At 45.6% G+C, this 14,239-nt stretch overlaps 1 protein-coding gene across 1 annotated transcript; it reads right to left on the bottom strand.

Annotated features, from left to right (window-relative positions):
- Positions 1 to 5,044: 5,044 nt before the first annotated feature.
- HIF1AN (hypoxia inducible factor 1 subunit alpha inhibitor) lies at positions 5,045 to 14,093 on the bottom strand. Its single transcript, XM_084290516.1, has 8 exons — positions 13,902 to 14,093; positions 12,774 to 13,024; positions 11,869 to 12,017; positions 10,008 to 10,153; positions 9,405 to 9,511; positions 8,951 to 9,014; positions 8,615 to 8,725; positions 5,045 to 7,460 (listed from the first exon to the last, which is right to left on the bottom strand). Exons 1-8 carry the CDS (start codon positions 14,070 to 14,072, stop codon positions 7,416 to 7,418), a joined length of 1,044 nt encoding a protein of 347 aa, XP_084146642.1. The 5' UTR covers positions 14,073 to 14,093; the 3' UTR covers positions 5,045 to 7,415.
- Between the last annotated feature and the right edge of the window lie 146 nt (positions 14,094 to 14,239).

Here is a 14,239-nt window from a genome sequence, read left to right on the forward strand (position 1 = left end):
TCTCCTCCCCACATTGCTGGTGGTGTCACTCCAGGAGAAGTGGCTGATCTGATTGGCGAGAGAACACGAGGGGTGTCAGGGAAGGTGCTCACAGACATTTCTTGGCTGCCTCAAGGAAATAAAGGGCATCGCTGAGCCTGTCAAAATGATTAATCGCTTACAGGGAATGAGGGGGAGGAGGGAGAGGGAGGGAGAAGGAAGGGGAGGAAGGAGGAGAGAAAGACAGATGGGATGGGGAGAGCTATAAACAAACAGCAAAAGCAGGAGACACGGGATTGCCTCTGTGCTGGGAAAGAGGTAGAAAGAAGCAAGGGCTGTGCTTGGGGTGGCTTGGTAGCAGAGTGGCCCTGCTCACCCTGCAGACTTGCATCACCCCATATATAGCCCCAACGGGCTGCTCTGCCAGAGCAATGTCAGACCCAACAGACCAAGTGATGCAGCTCTACAATTCCCCAGCTCCACATCTAATAGTGGATGGCAGTTGACCTAACCACCCACCAGTGCCACTAGTTGTTTACTGCCAGAAGCGTTTTACCCCAGTGAAAGAGATGGGTAAGAGTAACTTCTGAGAGACTGACAAAGACATGGGTCCTTGAAGAGGATGTTCAACAATCTTGGGACAATCAGTGCAGTGCCCCTGGCACTAAGCCCTCCCACAGCATCCACCCCTTGGATGCTGCTACCCACCCCACGTGCCCTCCCTGTGGGCACCAGGACTGTCAATGCAAATCAACAATTTGACCTCACTCCTCCAGCTGCTTTCAGCTTAGCTAGAGCCCTCACACGGCTCCCTGAGTGAGGCCAGGGGTGCTTCAGCAGCCTAGAGTGTGCAGCGGATCTCATAACGCAGCTTACCTCAGCACAGGAGAGCATTCCCTCTTTCCTGGCTCTCCAAAGGGTTACAAAGTCAAACCCAAAGGTCCTCTTTGTCAAGGCATTCAATGGCCAGTGCTGACTGTTCAGGAAAAAATACAGCTGAAACTCTGAGGTGAAAATCACACCTAAGGCTCTGGCCGCCCAGCTCAGTGACACCTCTTACAGCAAGGGCAATACCTTGTCATGTCAAAGCCTGGGCGTTCTCAGGGCTTACTGCATGTTTGTGAGGTATTCCAACAGCAGTCCCACATCACCACAAGCTGCCTTGTGCAAAAAACGTGAGGTTGAAAGGAAGAGGTTGAAAATCCAAGTGCTATCATTTGTCTGAACTTGGAGTCAGCTAGGAATGGGGTGAAATAGATTCAGCTCTCCCCTTTGGAAATATCTGCTTTGATTTCCAGTCACAGAAAGAATAATCACCCTGATGGAGACCTCTGCCTCAAGTGAATGACCCAGCCTTGCAAAGACAAAAGCTGTCACTGAAATCAATGAATCCAGTAAGCTCCAGTCTTGGTAAGATACGCCAAGCAACCTTGTTTGCCCCACAAATGGTATGTCATCCTCCCTTGCAAGTTGTATTTGTTGATCTAATCAGAGGTAGCGCCTCTTCCTACAAACCGCAATAAAATATCTGACAAGGCTTTGAAATACATATACAACATGTCAATTGTCAGAACTGAGAACGTGAACTGCAGCTTTGCAATAATACCCACTTCAGCTCACACGAACCCTACCCCTACCGCAATACGCCTAAAGCTCCCAACATCTGCTGTAACACCATGATATCCTCATGTCCTTTGATTTTAGCTAGTCAGACAGACACTCACTCCTAAATACCCTTCCTGTGCTTGACCTTCACCCTGCTGTTTGCCTGGGCAAACACTGTGTGCATGTAGGCATACAATCAGCTAGCCACTGCCTTTTGCAGCTGATGAGTGGTGATTTTTCCTTGCAGTCACACTCAGTAAACACACTTGGTCCCAGTGGAACCCAGTAAAGACACTTAGTTAGTCCCAGTTGAACAAGTATGTGTGTGTGTGTGTATATATATATATATAAATAATATTTATATATGTAAATGTATAACTATTTCTCTTTTGAGAACTCAAATACCTTACCCAGTTTTCCCTTTTCTCCATATATTTCCCAATAGATTGGAAGTTTCAAACAGGTGCAAGCTATTGTGACAGTTGATGGAACAGCCTGGGCTATAATTCTGAAGGCAAACTAGCTTCTGGGTTGAACATCCCTCTGTGCCTTGCTGGCCACTGGCTTACTGACCAAGTTGTGCATTAAACTGATTGCATCCTGCTTGTAAAATCTAGCCTGCCAAAAATTAAATACCTAGTGACTACTACGGAGACATAGCTTTATATTCAATAAAGAAAGAGCACTACATGCTGAGCATGTTTTGGGGTCTAAGTGCTGTTCTAGTGAAAGCACAGGGTTTTACAAAGGTGCTGTATCCCTTATAGATCTGTTCAGTGTGAGCACTGCACCTCACCTGTCCATTTAGTCACACCTTGCTTGGACAAGACTATAACCTTCATCTGAGGGGTAGGCATCTGCTCACTGAGGCATCTGCTCAGTGTGAGGTAGGTGGTGTTCTGTTCACTATACCTCTGCTTGTGCCTCCCTGCAGTAGCAGTCACACATGACGCTTTCAAATACAACAGCTGTAGGAGAACAGGCAACATATAGGCAAAAACCAAATACATATACTGGATTGTGCTGTCTGATGAGCTGAGCCAACAAATAAATAAAAGTACATGAGATGTCTCTTTGTCGTCTGCCACACAGCCTATCAAGTTCCTCCTTGCTCCTGTGGGCAATGACATTATCAGAAGAGCCAGATAAAAAAAAAGCTCTCTCATGTTGCTCATCCTACACTTTCCACATGCCAGTCAAGGTCCATTCCAGCTCTGCTCTACACCAGAAACTGCAAAGCTGATGTAAGACTGGGGGAAAAGAGTCTGAAAAGTTTAACAAGTTGATTCTGTGCCTCCTGCTGGCAGCGTGTGGCTGGGCACTGAGAAGGAATACAAGGTGTTGATCAGGCAAGGAGAGGGCTCCAAGGTACAACATCTCCCTTACTAAGCAGACAGCTGACACTGAGCAGCATGGGGAAGATTTTGCCCAGCTGCCTTCCTCCACAAGCCTTTCAGCAGAGCTGAGACCCTTGCTGCTGCTCCACATCTAGGCGGAGGGGGCTCTGCAGAGCAACGGTAGCACTCAGTTATGCATCTCATGGACTTTACTGTGGCTCTTGTGGCTGCCTCCATTGTTTGAGGGATATTCTCCCCCCCTTCCCTCCTTCTAACAAAGATTCTGATTAATGATCGCTCATTCCTAATTGTCAAATTTCTTTTCCTTCATCCTGTGTCTAATCACCAGTGACAGAAGCCATTACGCAAATGAGAGCAGACGACTTCTCACAACTGTTCTCTTTGGTAAAAGCCTTGTAATTTAAAGCTCTGATTTGTAGAGGAAAGCTGCGTTTCCCCAAGGCGTCCGGGCATCTGTTCCACTTACACTCCACGAGCCTCTACTTCCGCTCCCTCCCCCCACAATTAGTCCTCTGCTTGCAACAAATATTTGACTTTGCAAGGCAGTAATTAGAACTTACTTTGCATGTGTTTGTCACAGTAATGGCGTCTTTTCCTTTCCTTAAACAGGAACTCCTTCACAGCACCAATATGGAAAATCCCCCAGGGAAGCTGGTGCCTTCAGAACTTCCTGGGACACTGACAGCAGAGGTGCTGTCTCCCAACCAGGATGGGAAGATGAGGACCATAAAATAAACATAGTGCAAGGAAACCCCTTGTGCACATGCGGCAGGAGAGAGTGCCAAGGCTGGAGTGCACTGTCCCCATTCTAGGGCTTTAGAGCTGAGCAGCTGGCTGTGTTCAAGGTCAGCTTGCTCCTTGCTAAGAACTGCCCTAAAGAAAAGCAGCAGTAGCTTTGCTCAAGGTCTGCCATTATTTATTTCCCTCAAGAGCTGCTTTAAAGCTGAAGGTCTCACCCCTCACCCCCACATGTGTTACACTGCTCCAGCATCATAACTATTTCTGCACCTGGTCCCATTCCTTCTTATTTCCAACACTGATCCTGCTGAAATTTCACCTGGACCCACCAAATGACACAGTCTGCATACCTGTTTCCTGGTTTCTCTGCACAACCTGAGACACTGCTGAGTTTTGTGGTACCAGCTGTGCATACTACTCAAGACAGACATGCACAAAAAAAGACTACAGAATCTGACATATTCAGGCAACTAAACTCAGAATAACAGAGTTATTCTGAATAACAGAGTTATTCTGAGTGTGTCAAAGAGCTGATGATCCCAGCAGGCACAGCACGGAAGGGCGAGTGCCCATGGCCACAGAAGACTTACCACTTGTCTTTCCTCCTCCCTCCACATTCAAACTATCCCTTGAGGATGTGAGGAGACTGCCAATCACGGTACCCCATGGTCAGACAGCTGTCTCTGTCTCACCACCACCCCCAACATCCCTATCCTCTGTTCAACTTCTCCCCATTTTACTGCACATTAGAAATTTGTGCTGATTTTGCCAACGATGTTTCACTGATGGTTAGATGCTAGAATTGCTGTAGTTATCACCAGCATAACATGATCTATGCCTTTGGTTGGTAGAGAGGACTCCACACCCAAGGCTGCTAACAGGGAGCAGAGGTACACAAACAGGAAGCCTCCCACCAAAATCACCTTGACTAAAGCATGAATTAGATAAAGGATCAAACAGAGGACAAGATGTTCCAAAGGAGTAAAAACTGATAGAACTCAATAGACCTGACGATGTAGATTGCTCCATTGGTTTCATCAGAGACCAGAGCATAGTGACAGCATTCAAACCAACAGGGAGGGGAATTTGTTCCTTCCCCTAACATTTGTCATTTAAAGAGTTCAAAGATGTTCATTTTATTCCCAGCTTTCTTTTCAGGATGATGGGAGTAGTATGGGGAAAAAAAAATCTCAAGGACACAGTAAAGCAGTTGGTATTGCTGTTTTGAAGACAGCTTTGGAGACCAGCAGCCTTCAACAGCAAATAACAAAGTGAAGTTGGGCTGAGAAGTATCTCCATACACACATCTCCTTATGCAGCTCTCCTATACAGCCACTCACAAAACAGAAGCCACACAGTTCTGTTGTTCAACATTGGTTGTATTTAAGAACTACACTTCAGAAGGTACCGTGTGTTTGTCACACCCCACCCCCTGCACACACACACCCCTAGCAGAGAACACACACAGCTTCCCAATACCATGGCAAGGGGCATTGAAAGCACAAGGTGAAAACGGAAGGGGAGAGTCAGTCCATCAGTGCATTGTAAATGAGCTTTCACGAAGTCAAGTGCAGCAAAAACTGTTCACTTAAAAAGTTAGACCTTTGGCAAATAAAGATAAAAAGGATCCTAAAGTTCTGTAAGTACCATTCTCTCTCCACATGGGACGTGAACTCCCACCCTGAGCTTCAAGAGTTGATGGTGCCTAACAAGTAGCACTGGAGACTACTGTGCTGAATAAATAGCACAGAGATGGGATTTCATTTGAGCTTCTTTCAACCAAGGCCAGAGACCGCACATATGCCCAGGATTCCTGGGAAGGTCTTGCTTTTGGCCAGTCAGCAGCCTAACTTTCTTCCCCATGCCCAAAGGCTGAGTGTTGATAAGCATCCAGCTGAGTGCCCTTCGTTTGGATCTAACCACAGCTCTGGATACTCTGCAACAAATAACACGGCAGTCAGACTACTCGGTGACATGGACATATTTCTTAATCAAGGGCCCTGTAGCTGCCAATTACACTTAATTTGTTCTGACCTGTAAGCAGCCATAAAACTATCCCCCAGGACTTCCTGTTCAAGAAGTCCTTCACCTTTGTGCAAGAGAAGCTCACAGCAAGAGGCACATGAGCTGTCCCAGAAAAAGATGGAGCCTGAAGCCAAAGGCAAAGCACTTCTTGAGCACCATCTTCTCAACACTTATCAGAATACTATGTCAGAAAAAAAAGGAAAATAATGGGAAGTCTCAATAGAACATTTGCTATTCTCTGCAATAAAATACAACACCTTCTCCCACCTCTAGCTCTTGGGACCCATTACAACTGCATCCAATATACAAGTCCACTGCTCTGCCCCAAACCAGGAAAAGCAGTGCAGTGGACCATGGGAATAAAAAGCCAGCCTCCATATGAGCCTAAGGCTTTTAGTGGCAGAGGTGGAAGAAAGCAAAATAATTTTTTAGGATGATTGCCAAGGACTCAACCAGAAGCTCCTCTTGTTCCTGTGCCCTGGTCTTGCCACTTCCCAGCCTGCCACGTCAAGCCCCAGAACACAAGAAGGATCAAGATAAACTTAACCACATTAAAACAGAAAGCCCTGACCTCTTTCAAGTGACTGTACAAGGAAAGGAACCACACACTGTCATGGATTAAACTGATGGACAGGAGTCACACAACATCACACAAACATGCGCACGTGTGCGCAGCCACACACACTCGAGTTCTTGCAGTTTCAGTAAAAAGGGCACTTCCCACGTTAGTCTGAGGAGCCAGCACCCCTGGTGGGAAAAAGGGAGGCTCTGTACCTGTCTGACGTTGTGTTGACAGTCTCTCTCTGTGCCCCTAGAGCTTTATTTAATTTTTTATTTTTTTTTAAAAGATGTGGCTTAATCATTGAAGACTTGAAATTTGGCCTGGCATTTATACATCTCCCTTCATAATGCTTCATCCCCTTTTAACCACACTACAGCTCCACAAGAATAGGAGAGAAGCCTTCACTCCCCAAAACTGCTGTCAGAATGAAGGAGGTTTATCTAGACTCCTACAACACAGACATTTGGAGAGCACGGGATCTGGTGCTCACATACTAGATGAATTCACTTCTCTCTCTCTACCCTGTGCAAAGTCCCAAGCGTGAAAGTCTTGCGTTGAAGAAATCAAATCATTTGTCCAGTTGCTCACCATGCACAGGCCAGCTCACAGTTTCATTTCCACTATAGAAAAAGGTGCCAGAGTTGAGCATGGCTAGGTCCTCTAATAACAGAGAACTGTGAAACCTATCACTTCCCATCTTATATCCACTGCAGGCACCAACACATAAACGCAGCCAGGAGGCCCAAACCTCATGAGGCTGAGGAAACAAGATCAATCCCAGTTCCCCTCCAAGCTCTTCTTCAAATGCCTGAAAATCCTGAAGCAACACACCCGAGTGCCAGAAGCCGTGCTCCTTGTTGTGGCAAACAGGGCAGAGGAAGGGGAAAAAAACAAGTTAGTGATCATGAATCCAGCTTCCAATAAGTGCAGACTCGTTCTTGGGAGGTTGTTAGATGACAGTGAAGGATGAATGGGGTACTAATGGTTTTGCAGTTCCAGTAGCCCCCTTTGTTGTAGTGGGGCAGGGACAGGGATGGGCCAGGAAACCCATCAGTCTGTTAAGTGCTGCGTGCAATACTAGCGCTCAGAATCTTCCGTTGCTTGTGAACAAAGCAGCTCCAACATCAGTCACCCGGGGCAGCCAGGCATTAGTCATACCGTCCTTTAATCATCATATTCAACAAGGGACCCACCTGTTCAAAGCAAAAACATACAGTTAGCCAGAACAGTTACAAGTGGCAATTGCCACAGCCTGCTTCTCCCACATCAAGACAGCTTACGAGCTGAATGGCCCAGGGCAGAGGATGTCAGCATGCAAATTGATCCTAAGGTACACTGAATCGGTTTCTAGGTATCTTCTAGGTAACACCCTGGGGCACCCAGAGTTCTCAGTCAACACTCAATTTTAGTTGACAGCAAACATCGCACATGTAGCATTGGTTTGAAGTGTTTTCACTTCCCACCGTAGATTTATTTCTCAGTAGATGCTATTAAAAGACATCAGTTGCTTTTTGCGGGTCAGAGAAGGAATACTCTTACCCACTGAACCCTCTCCGGTCTTTGAGGTCACCTGGAATGAAGGTTAGTACTGGCAGTTTTGTAAGGTTTTTTTGTAAGGTTTTGTTTCTAGCCAAGACCACTCCTATTTCTCAGCATTGCCCAAAGGGAAAAACTTCAACATGCTATGGTGGTAAGATAACCGCAGAGGAAAGCCATGACCCTCATGCTATTGAACTAAAGAATAGTTCCTGCACAGTGGTAAGGGATACAAACCACAAAAGTATTTCCATTCACATCCAATATTTCCACTTTCAGCATAACACGAGAACTTCAAAAGCATGTATTAGTACTTTAATGTACTGTTTTTTGAAATACCAGTTGGTTAAAATTGCAAAAAATGCAGAGATAACTGGGATGTGTTACAAGGGAAGTATATGACTTTATTGAAAAGCTGTTTCCAGTTTAACTGACTTGGATTCAACAGGTAAAATGGTTTTAACTTTTGGCGAATACTGGGTACTGTTGCCGCATAGAAGACTTAAGACAGTTTGAGAGCAACGCTTCCCTGGCAATGCCCAAAGCCAAAATACACCTTCCCCCATATACGAGAACAGTTATTCCATTGCCTGTAGTTTTCCTCTCTGGAAGTGTAAGTTAAGAAGCTTGCTTTTTTTTCTAGCCAAAGGACCTTCTGAATACAGCATGAAGAACCAGTCACAGCAAAAGAGGAATGCTGCTTTCTCCTACCCATGCTGTGACAATGCCTGCAGAGCCAAATAAGCAGACGTCGAGTTTTGCATGAACCTACAACCATTTCAACAGCAACAACTATTTAGTTCTTTTGTACCTCTTGTGGATTTCCTAAGGCTTCTCCCAACATCTTCTCAATGTTCCTCATTATAGCCACTTTCTGATGAGCCTTTAATGGATATTCAATTCTCTTTGGGGTTGGGGCACCCTGAAATACCAAAAGCAACTCATTACATGCCTACTGAATTGACAGGTTATTCTACCTTCTCCCAGACACCCAGCTCTTTGCACACCACAGGAAATACAGAAAGTAGTTTTAAACTTTCAAAAGCACAGGATTTGGCACAGTTAAGTTACTGCAATGACAACACACGCCAATGCAGCTCTATTTTAAGAAGTCCACTGGAACAGATCTACCCAAGCTTGCACTCACCTTGTACCAGAAGTTCACAGTGATGGTAATTCCGCCATTCAGGAGAGACTCAATGTGGTGCCACCTGCACAGGGACAGCAGGAAAAAGAATCAGAAACTATTGCTATAGCTTATAGGCAAGTATTTGGCAAACATTGTGTTTTCAAACTGCATTGGACAATCCTGGCCCTATACATCCACCACAAAGACCACAGATGATGAAGTCTCCTTATTTAAATACAGACCCTTTTCTTGCATATGTTAGTAGAGAACACACACGACAATGTATCAGGGAGAATTACCATTCCCATCCTAAAGTTTGAAGCACATTGGCCCAAGTTATCACAGAAAACATCATACTTGCTGGAACAGCAAAACAAAATTTTCTTAAGAGACATAGCAAGAGTTTAAAGAGAAGAACCTCTGTTAAACCTCTGTTTGCTGGTCACAGCACAGTTCCCGTCATCATTCTTACCAGTACATAGGTATGTATAGCACATCCCCCGGACCCACCACTGTCTCATAGCCAACCACGCTCCGGAAATTTGGAAACTTCTCATAGTCGGGATTGTCAAAGTCCACCTAACACGAGAGAATAGTAAGAAACTCAGGAAAAACTTCCTGCAGTGAAAGTTCTCCTTATTAGGTCTCAGTATGAAATCCTCCTGATCTTTCCTTTATGGTTTTTACATCCCCATTTGTCTTAATTCCATAGCAAGCTCCTGCAGTATTCTAGAAATGCCACCACCTCAAAAGGAGTCCTGAAATTTGTCTACAAGCAAATCTGTCTGACCAAACGATAAATGAACCAGAACAAAGGAAGCAGCAGCTGCAGACCAGTTTTGTTATCAGTGGGAGACGTTTATAATCCTAATGCTTGCAAGTTAGGAACTGACACAAACAGGAACTCCTCCAGTTCTTCCATCTATTCTCAATGTTAACAGATTTGAACTCAGGTGTTGCCAAAGTTCAGAAGTGGTATGCAGCTTTAATTCTAGTATAGCTTCTTCCCCACCTAGCATCTTCATAAATGCCCTTGTTTCCCCGATGAAGCAGAGAATAAATCTGCTACTCTCACCTGGCTCTGTCTGTCACATGGATGGTGCACAGGATAAGGGTAGAGGCATTCAAACTGATCAGGAGGGAAAAGGATACACCTCTTGTAACCCTTAATCTGAGCGAAGAAGTTCTGCTGCTCGTCATAATGAGCTGGCGTCACGTTCCCTACACATAAAAGGGCAGAGGATAATCAAAACAAGACGCTCAAGCAGTTATAAGAGACTGAAGCAAGTTATATTCCTTGCTAGAGTGAAGACAGTAAATACACTTCCATATATCAAGAAAACTAAGCAATGAAAATGACCCCAGAAATGTCACAATCTGAACATGGCATCAGTCAGCCTTTATTGAGCATTTGCTACCCCACTTAACAATTGCCATTCTAAATCCATATTCAGCAACTTGTGCTCTGCAGGACTAGGATTTCCAGCTTGTCTCCACGAACAGCAGATGGCAAATGTTGACGGGAAGTTTTTTCATAAAACAATGTTTAGCTGACAAGCTGTGGAATGGACTTTATAAAATTATTATTAGTCTAGAGGAGTCTAATAGTCTGATTTTGAAAAATGTCCTAGTAGCTTTGCAAAAAAAATGAGTAAACAAATCTCCTAGTCATTGCAGCTTCATAACACAACTGCCCCTGCTCAGCCTAAGGCACTGATTATGAAGCTTGACTATCACCACTAGACGTTAAGTTTAATCAAATCTTAAAATACAGCGAGTCATTTCACACCCCTCTCTTGTTTTCAGGCTGTTTGCCAATTCATATACTGCTCTTTTGACTTTTTTTTTTTTTTAGTGTTTTCAAATTAAGATATGTTTTAGAATTAAGATAACAGTTAACCCCATAGGGTCATTAAGTAGATCACACAATCACATGCTCCCATGAAGACATTCCTTTTTACTAGTACACACTGGTTCACATCAATCCCTTTTTTTGTGCAGAACCTGCTGATAATAGGATTTTTGTTGATCATATTATGACCTACATGGAAGTGCTGATGCAGTTCTTTCACATGACTTTCTCTCTTCTCAGCTAGAAAAGCACATAGCAAAGACAAACTGCTGTAAGCTGAATATGACTGAATGCAGAGGGGAAAAAATACCTGCAGTCAGAACTGAACAGCCATGAATTGCAGAGTAATTATAATTGGACATACGAATGTGATAACCACATTGATTCCAGGCCAGTCCACTCCACAGAACTGTGTGCATTCCTGGCCCAATGGTTGAGATGACTTTCTACTGGAATGCTCTACTGCACTTGACAAGGAGTACCTCCATCTCCCAATGCACCTGCCTATGAGTGAGTCTCCACGCGGATTTGGAACTTTATCTAGTTATATTAGGGTTTATCCATCTTCAAGTTCTCCAGTGCCCTCTATTCGGTTCTTAATTGAAATAGAATTCCTTTTTACCATGGTGCGTCAACTCAAATTAGAACAAATACCTCGTAGAAGAATCAATGTTTCTTCATGTGGAGAAAATCTCTTTGGGGTGGACTGGTCACTCCTAAGAAAGGCCCAGAAGGCTAACTTTGCTCAACTTGTAAACTCTGATTCCAGGCATTTCAAATCTACCTTATCTGAAGTGTCCAACCAACAAAGAGGTCTCAAAGTGTGATCAGCAATCACTGAAAACCCAGCCCTGTGAGCATCACACAGAGCCTTTCCAGGAGCAGATGACCTCCAGGCATTCTCAGCAAGCACACTATTCCTTTGGGGTTTTTCTTCTCTATAACACGCGTTGAGTCATGACAACAGTCCCCTTTCAGCCAAAAGCTTTAAACTGCTTGGTTCGAAGGAACGTTTAGAAACTAGTGCAAAATCAACTTGAAAGACAAACTTTCTCCCCTTCTCCAGTCACAGGAAGCCACTTACCTTCCATGCCAATCAAAAGCAAGTTAGAAGTCAGTTGACCCCAGCCACGTTTCCCTTGCTGTTTGTTAATCCAGTTCCAGTTGAAGCCAAGGAAGTCCACTACAATCTTCCTTCCAACTGTGTCATTCAGGGTTTGCTGCAGATATAGCCTGTATTTCCCCAGGGGAAGGCAAGAATCAAATGTTAAGCATTGTAATGAACATAAAGATGCATCTCTGCATCTCTTCAGGAAGACTTTAAAAACAGAGAGAGAGAACTTCCAGAGATTCTGTTCTATCAGCACCATAAACAGTTGTGGAAGGGAAGAGCTTCCAGAAGTCCACACTCTTTGCCAAGTGATTCTCTGGTACAAAATGGAATAGAACACAACTCTGCATGAACAATCACTGGGGAAAAAAATATAATTTTAGATCAAGAACAACACCTCACCATGCAAGAGGAGGAAGCCCTTACCAGACTGGCCACTATCAAGTATCAAAAACACTCACAAATGATCTCCATATAAATGTCACCACTTCTAGTCACCTGCAATGAGTTACCTCATCTACTACAAGCTTGTGAGGGCCGAGAGGAAAAAGAGCATGTTTCCATCCAGCCTTCCTATCTGCAACTAAGCTCCTCTACCAATAGCACAGTCTGCCCAAACCAAGTGAGGTGTAGTGCCTTCTCTATCCAAACCCTGCCATGAACAGAGAAGAAAGAATCTCTGTAGACATACAGTTTGAACAGTTTGACGGTTTAAGTGCATGGCTTTCTTTAATCAGGTAACACAGCTGTAGCAGCTATGCAGGAAAAGCCTATAGAAATTAAAAGTTTGAGAGGTTTTAATCATCAACACTCACTGAAGAGAAACATACCCAGTACATAGACCTGCAGAAACGGAGAGACTTCCACATACCACTTACCTCTCAGCGCTCCCTTTTTGTTGTATTTCCTGGAGTCTGTCCACAAACTCTGCAAACTTCATCTCTTCCCTGCTCGACTTGGGTTTGAAATTCTTAAAATTGGCCATCTTCTTCTCATCATAGTACAAAAACTTGTGTGTGCTGGCACTGTACACTGAGAAGTCCCCATTGCCAATGTTTTCCTGGAGGTAGTCCAGGTCCCATTTGAGAGCAGGATAAACCAGATTTGTATCTGTCAGCACCACTGGCTCCTGGAGAAAAACAGGAAGTTTATTGATTCAAGGACCTTTTGAACTCAAGAATGATCGCATTTGTTACGGCAACCCCACAAATTCCCTTTGTACATGGGCAACTGGAAGAGGTGTTTATTGTGATAAGATCCTTGATCCATACAGACAAATGCAAAATATGATACGAAGTTTTAAGAGAGTGGTGGCCTGCTCCTGCAGCAGGCTCCTAGTAGCAATGGGACAGGTTCCGCTACCTACTTGGCTGATCTCTGACACGCAAGGTTAGGTAAACACCAGCTGGGAACCGTTTTAGGGCTGCTTGGTCCTGCCATGTAGCGAGGAGACATAGTAAATTCTCCTCGGTCGCTTCCAGCTACTAAGTGGTAAATGTTGGCAAAAAGATGTTTTTGAGGATGGAAAAGGAGACGGCACCCATCTGTGTTCCTACAGAATCACAGATAACCCACAGCTATCCAAAAGCTAAAATTATCTCATCCCTCTCACGCTAAAAAGGAACCACTTTTTTTTATACAAAGGTAGCCACCTGCCTCCTCGTGTGTAAACACAGAGACGTAAATAAGAACAACAGCTGCTCTGCTCCCAGGCTACGCACACGCAACCTCCCTTCTTGCAGGTTTGTCTCCCCAAAACCTGGTAATTTTACCAAAACCAGTGTGCGCTCGTCCTCCAGAACCCCACCAGAAGCGCAGCAACACAAACTCCACATCTGTGGCCGCTCTCATTTCAAAAAGCGCAGACGTCTCCGCGACTCCCACCCGGAGAGAAAAGAACGCGAAGCGCGCGCTTCCCGCAGCTCTCACGACCCAAAGCGGCCCGAAGCGGCGGCGAACGCTCGCTACAGCTGGGGGGGGACGGGCCGGGACGGGCCCCGCCGCACCTCGTTCTCGATGAGCTCCTCGGCGCGGGGGTCGCTGTGGCTGAGGCGCGGGATGGGCCGCGTCTCGAAGGAGTAGCGGCGGAGCTGGGCCTCGCTCCAGCCGGGCCCCGCGGCCGGGCCCTCCCGGCACCCCGCCGCCGCCGACGAGGAGGAGGAGGAGGCCGCCGCCATCGCCGCCTCCCACCGGGAAACCCGGAAGTGGACGGCCGCCGGAAGCGGAAGTCGCCCGCCCCTAGCAACGCCGGAAGCGAGAGGAGGGGCACCATGGAGACGGGCGGAGGGAGCGGCGGCGGCGGCGGGCAGCGACCCCAGGCGGGCAGGGCCGGGCCGGGCCGGCG

This window comes from Netta rufina (genome assembly GCF_964035555.1).
Source record: "Netta rufina genome assembly, chromosome: 7".
In the NCBI taxonomy this organism is placed as follows: Eukaryota; Metazoa; Chordata; class Aves; order Anseriformes; family Anatidae; genus Netta; species Netta rufina.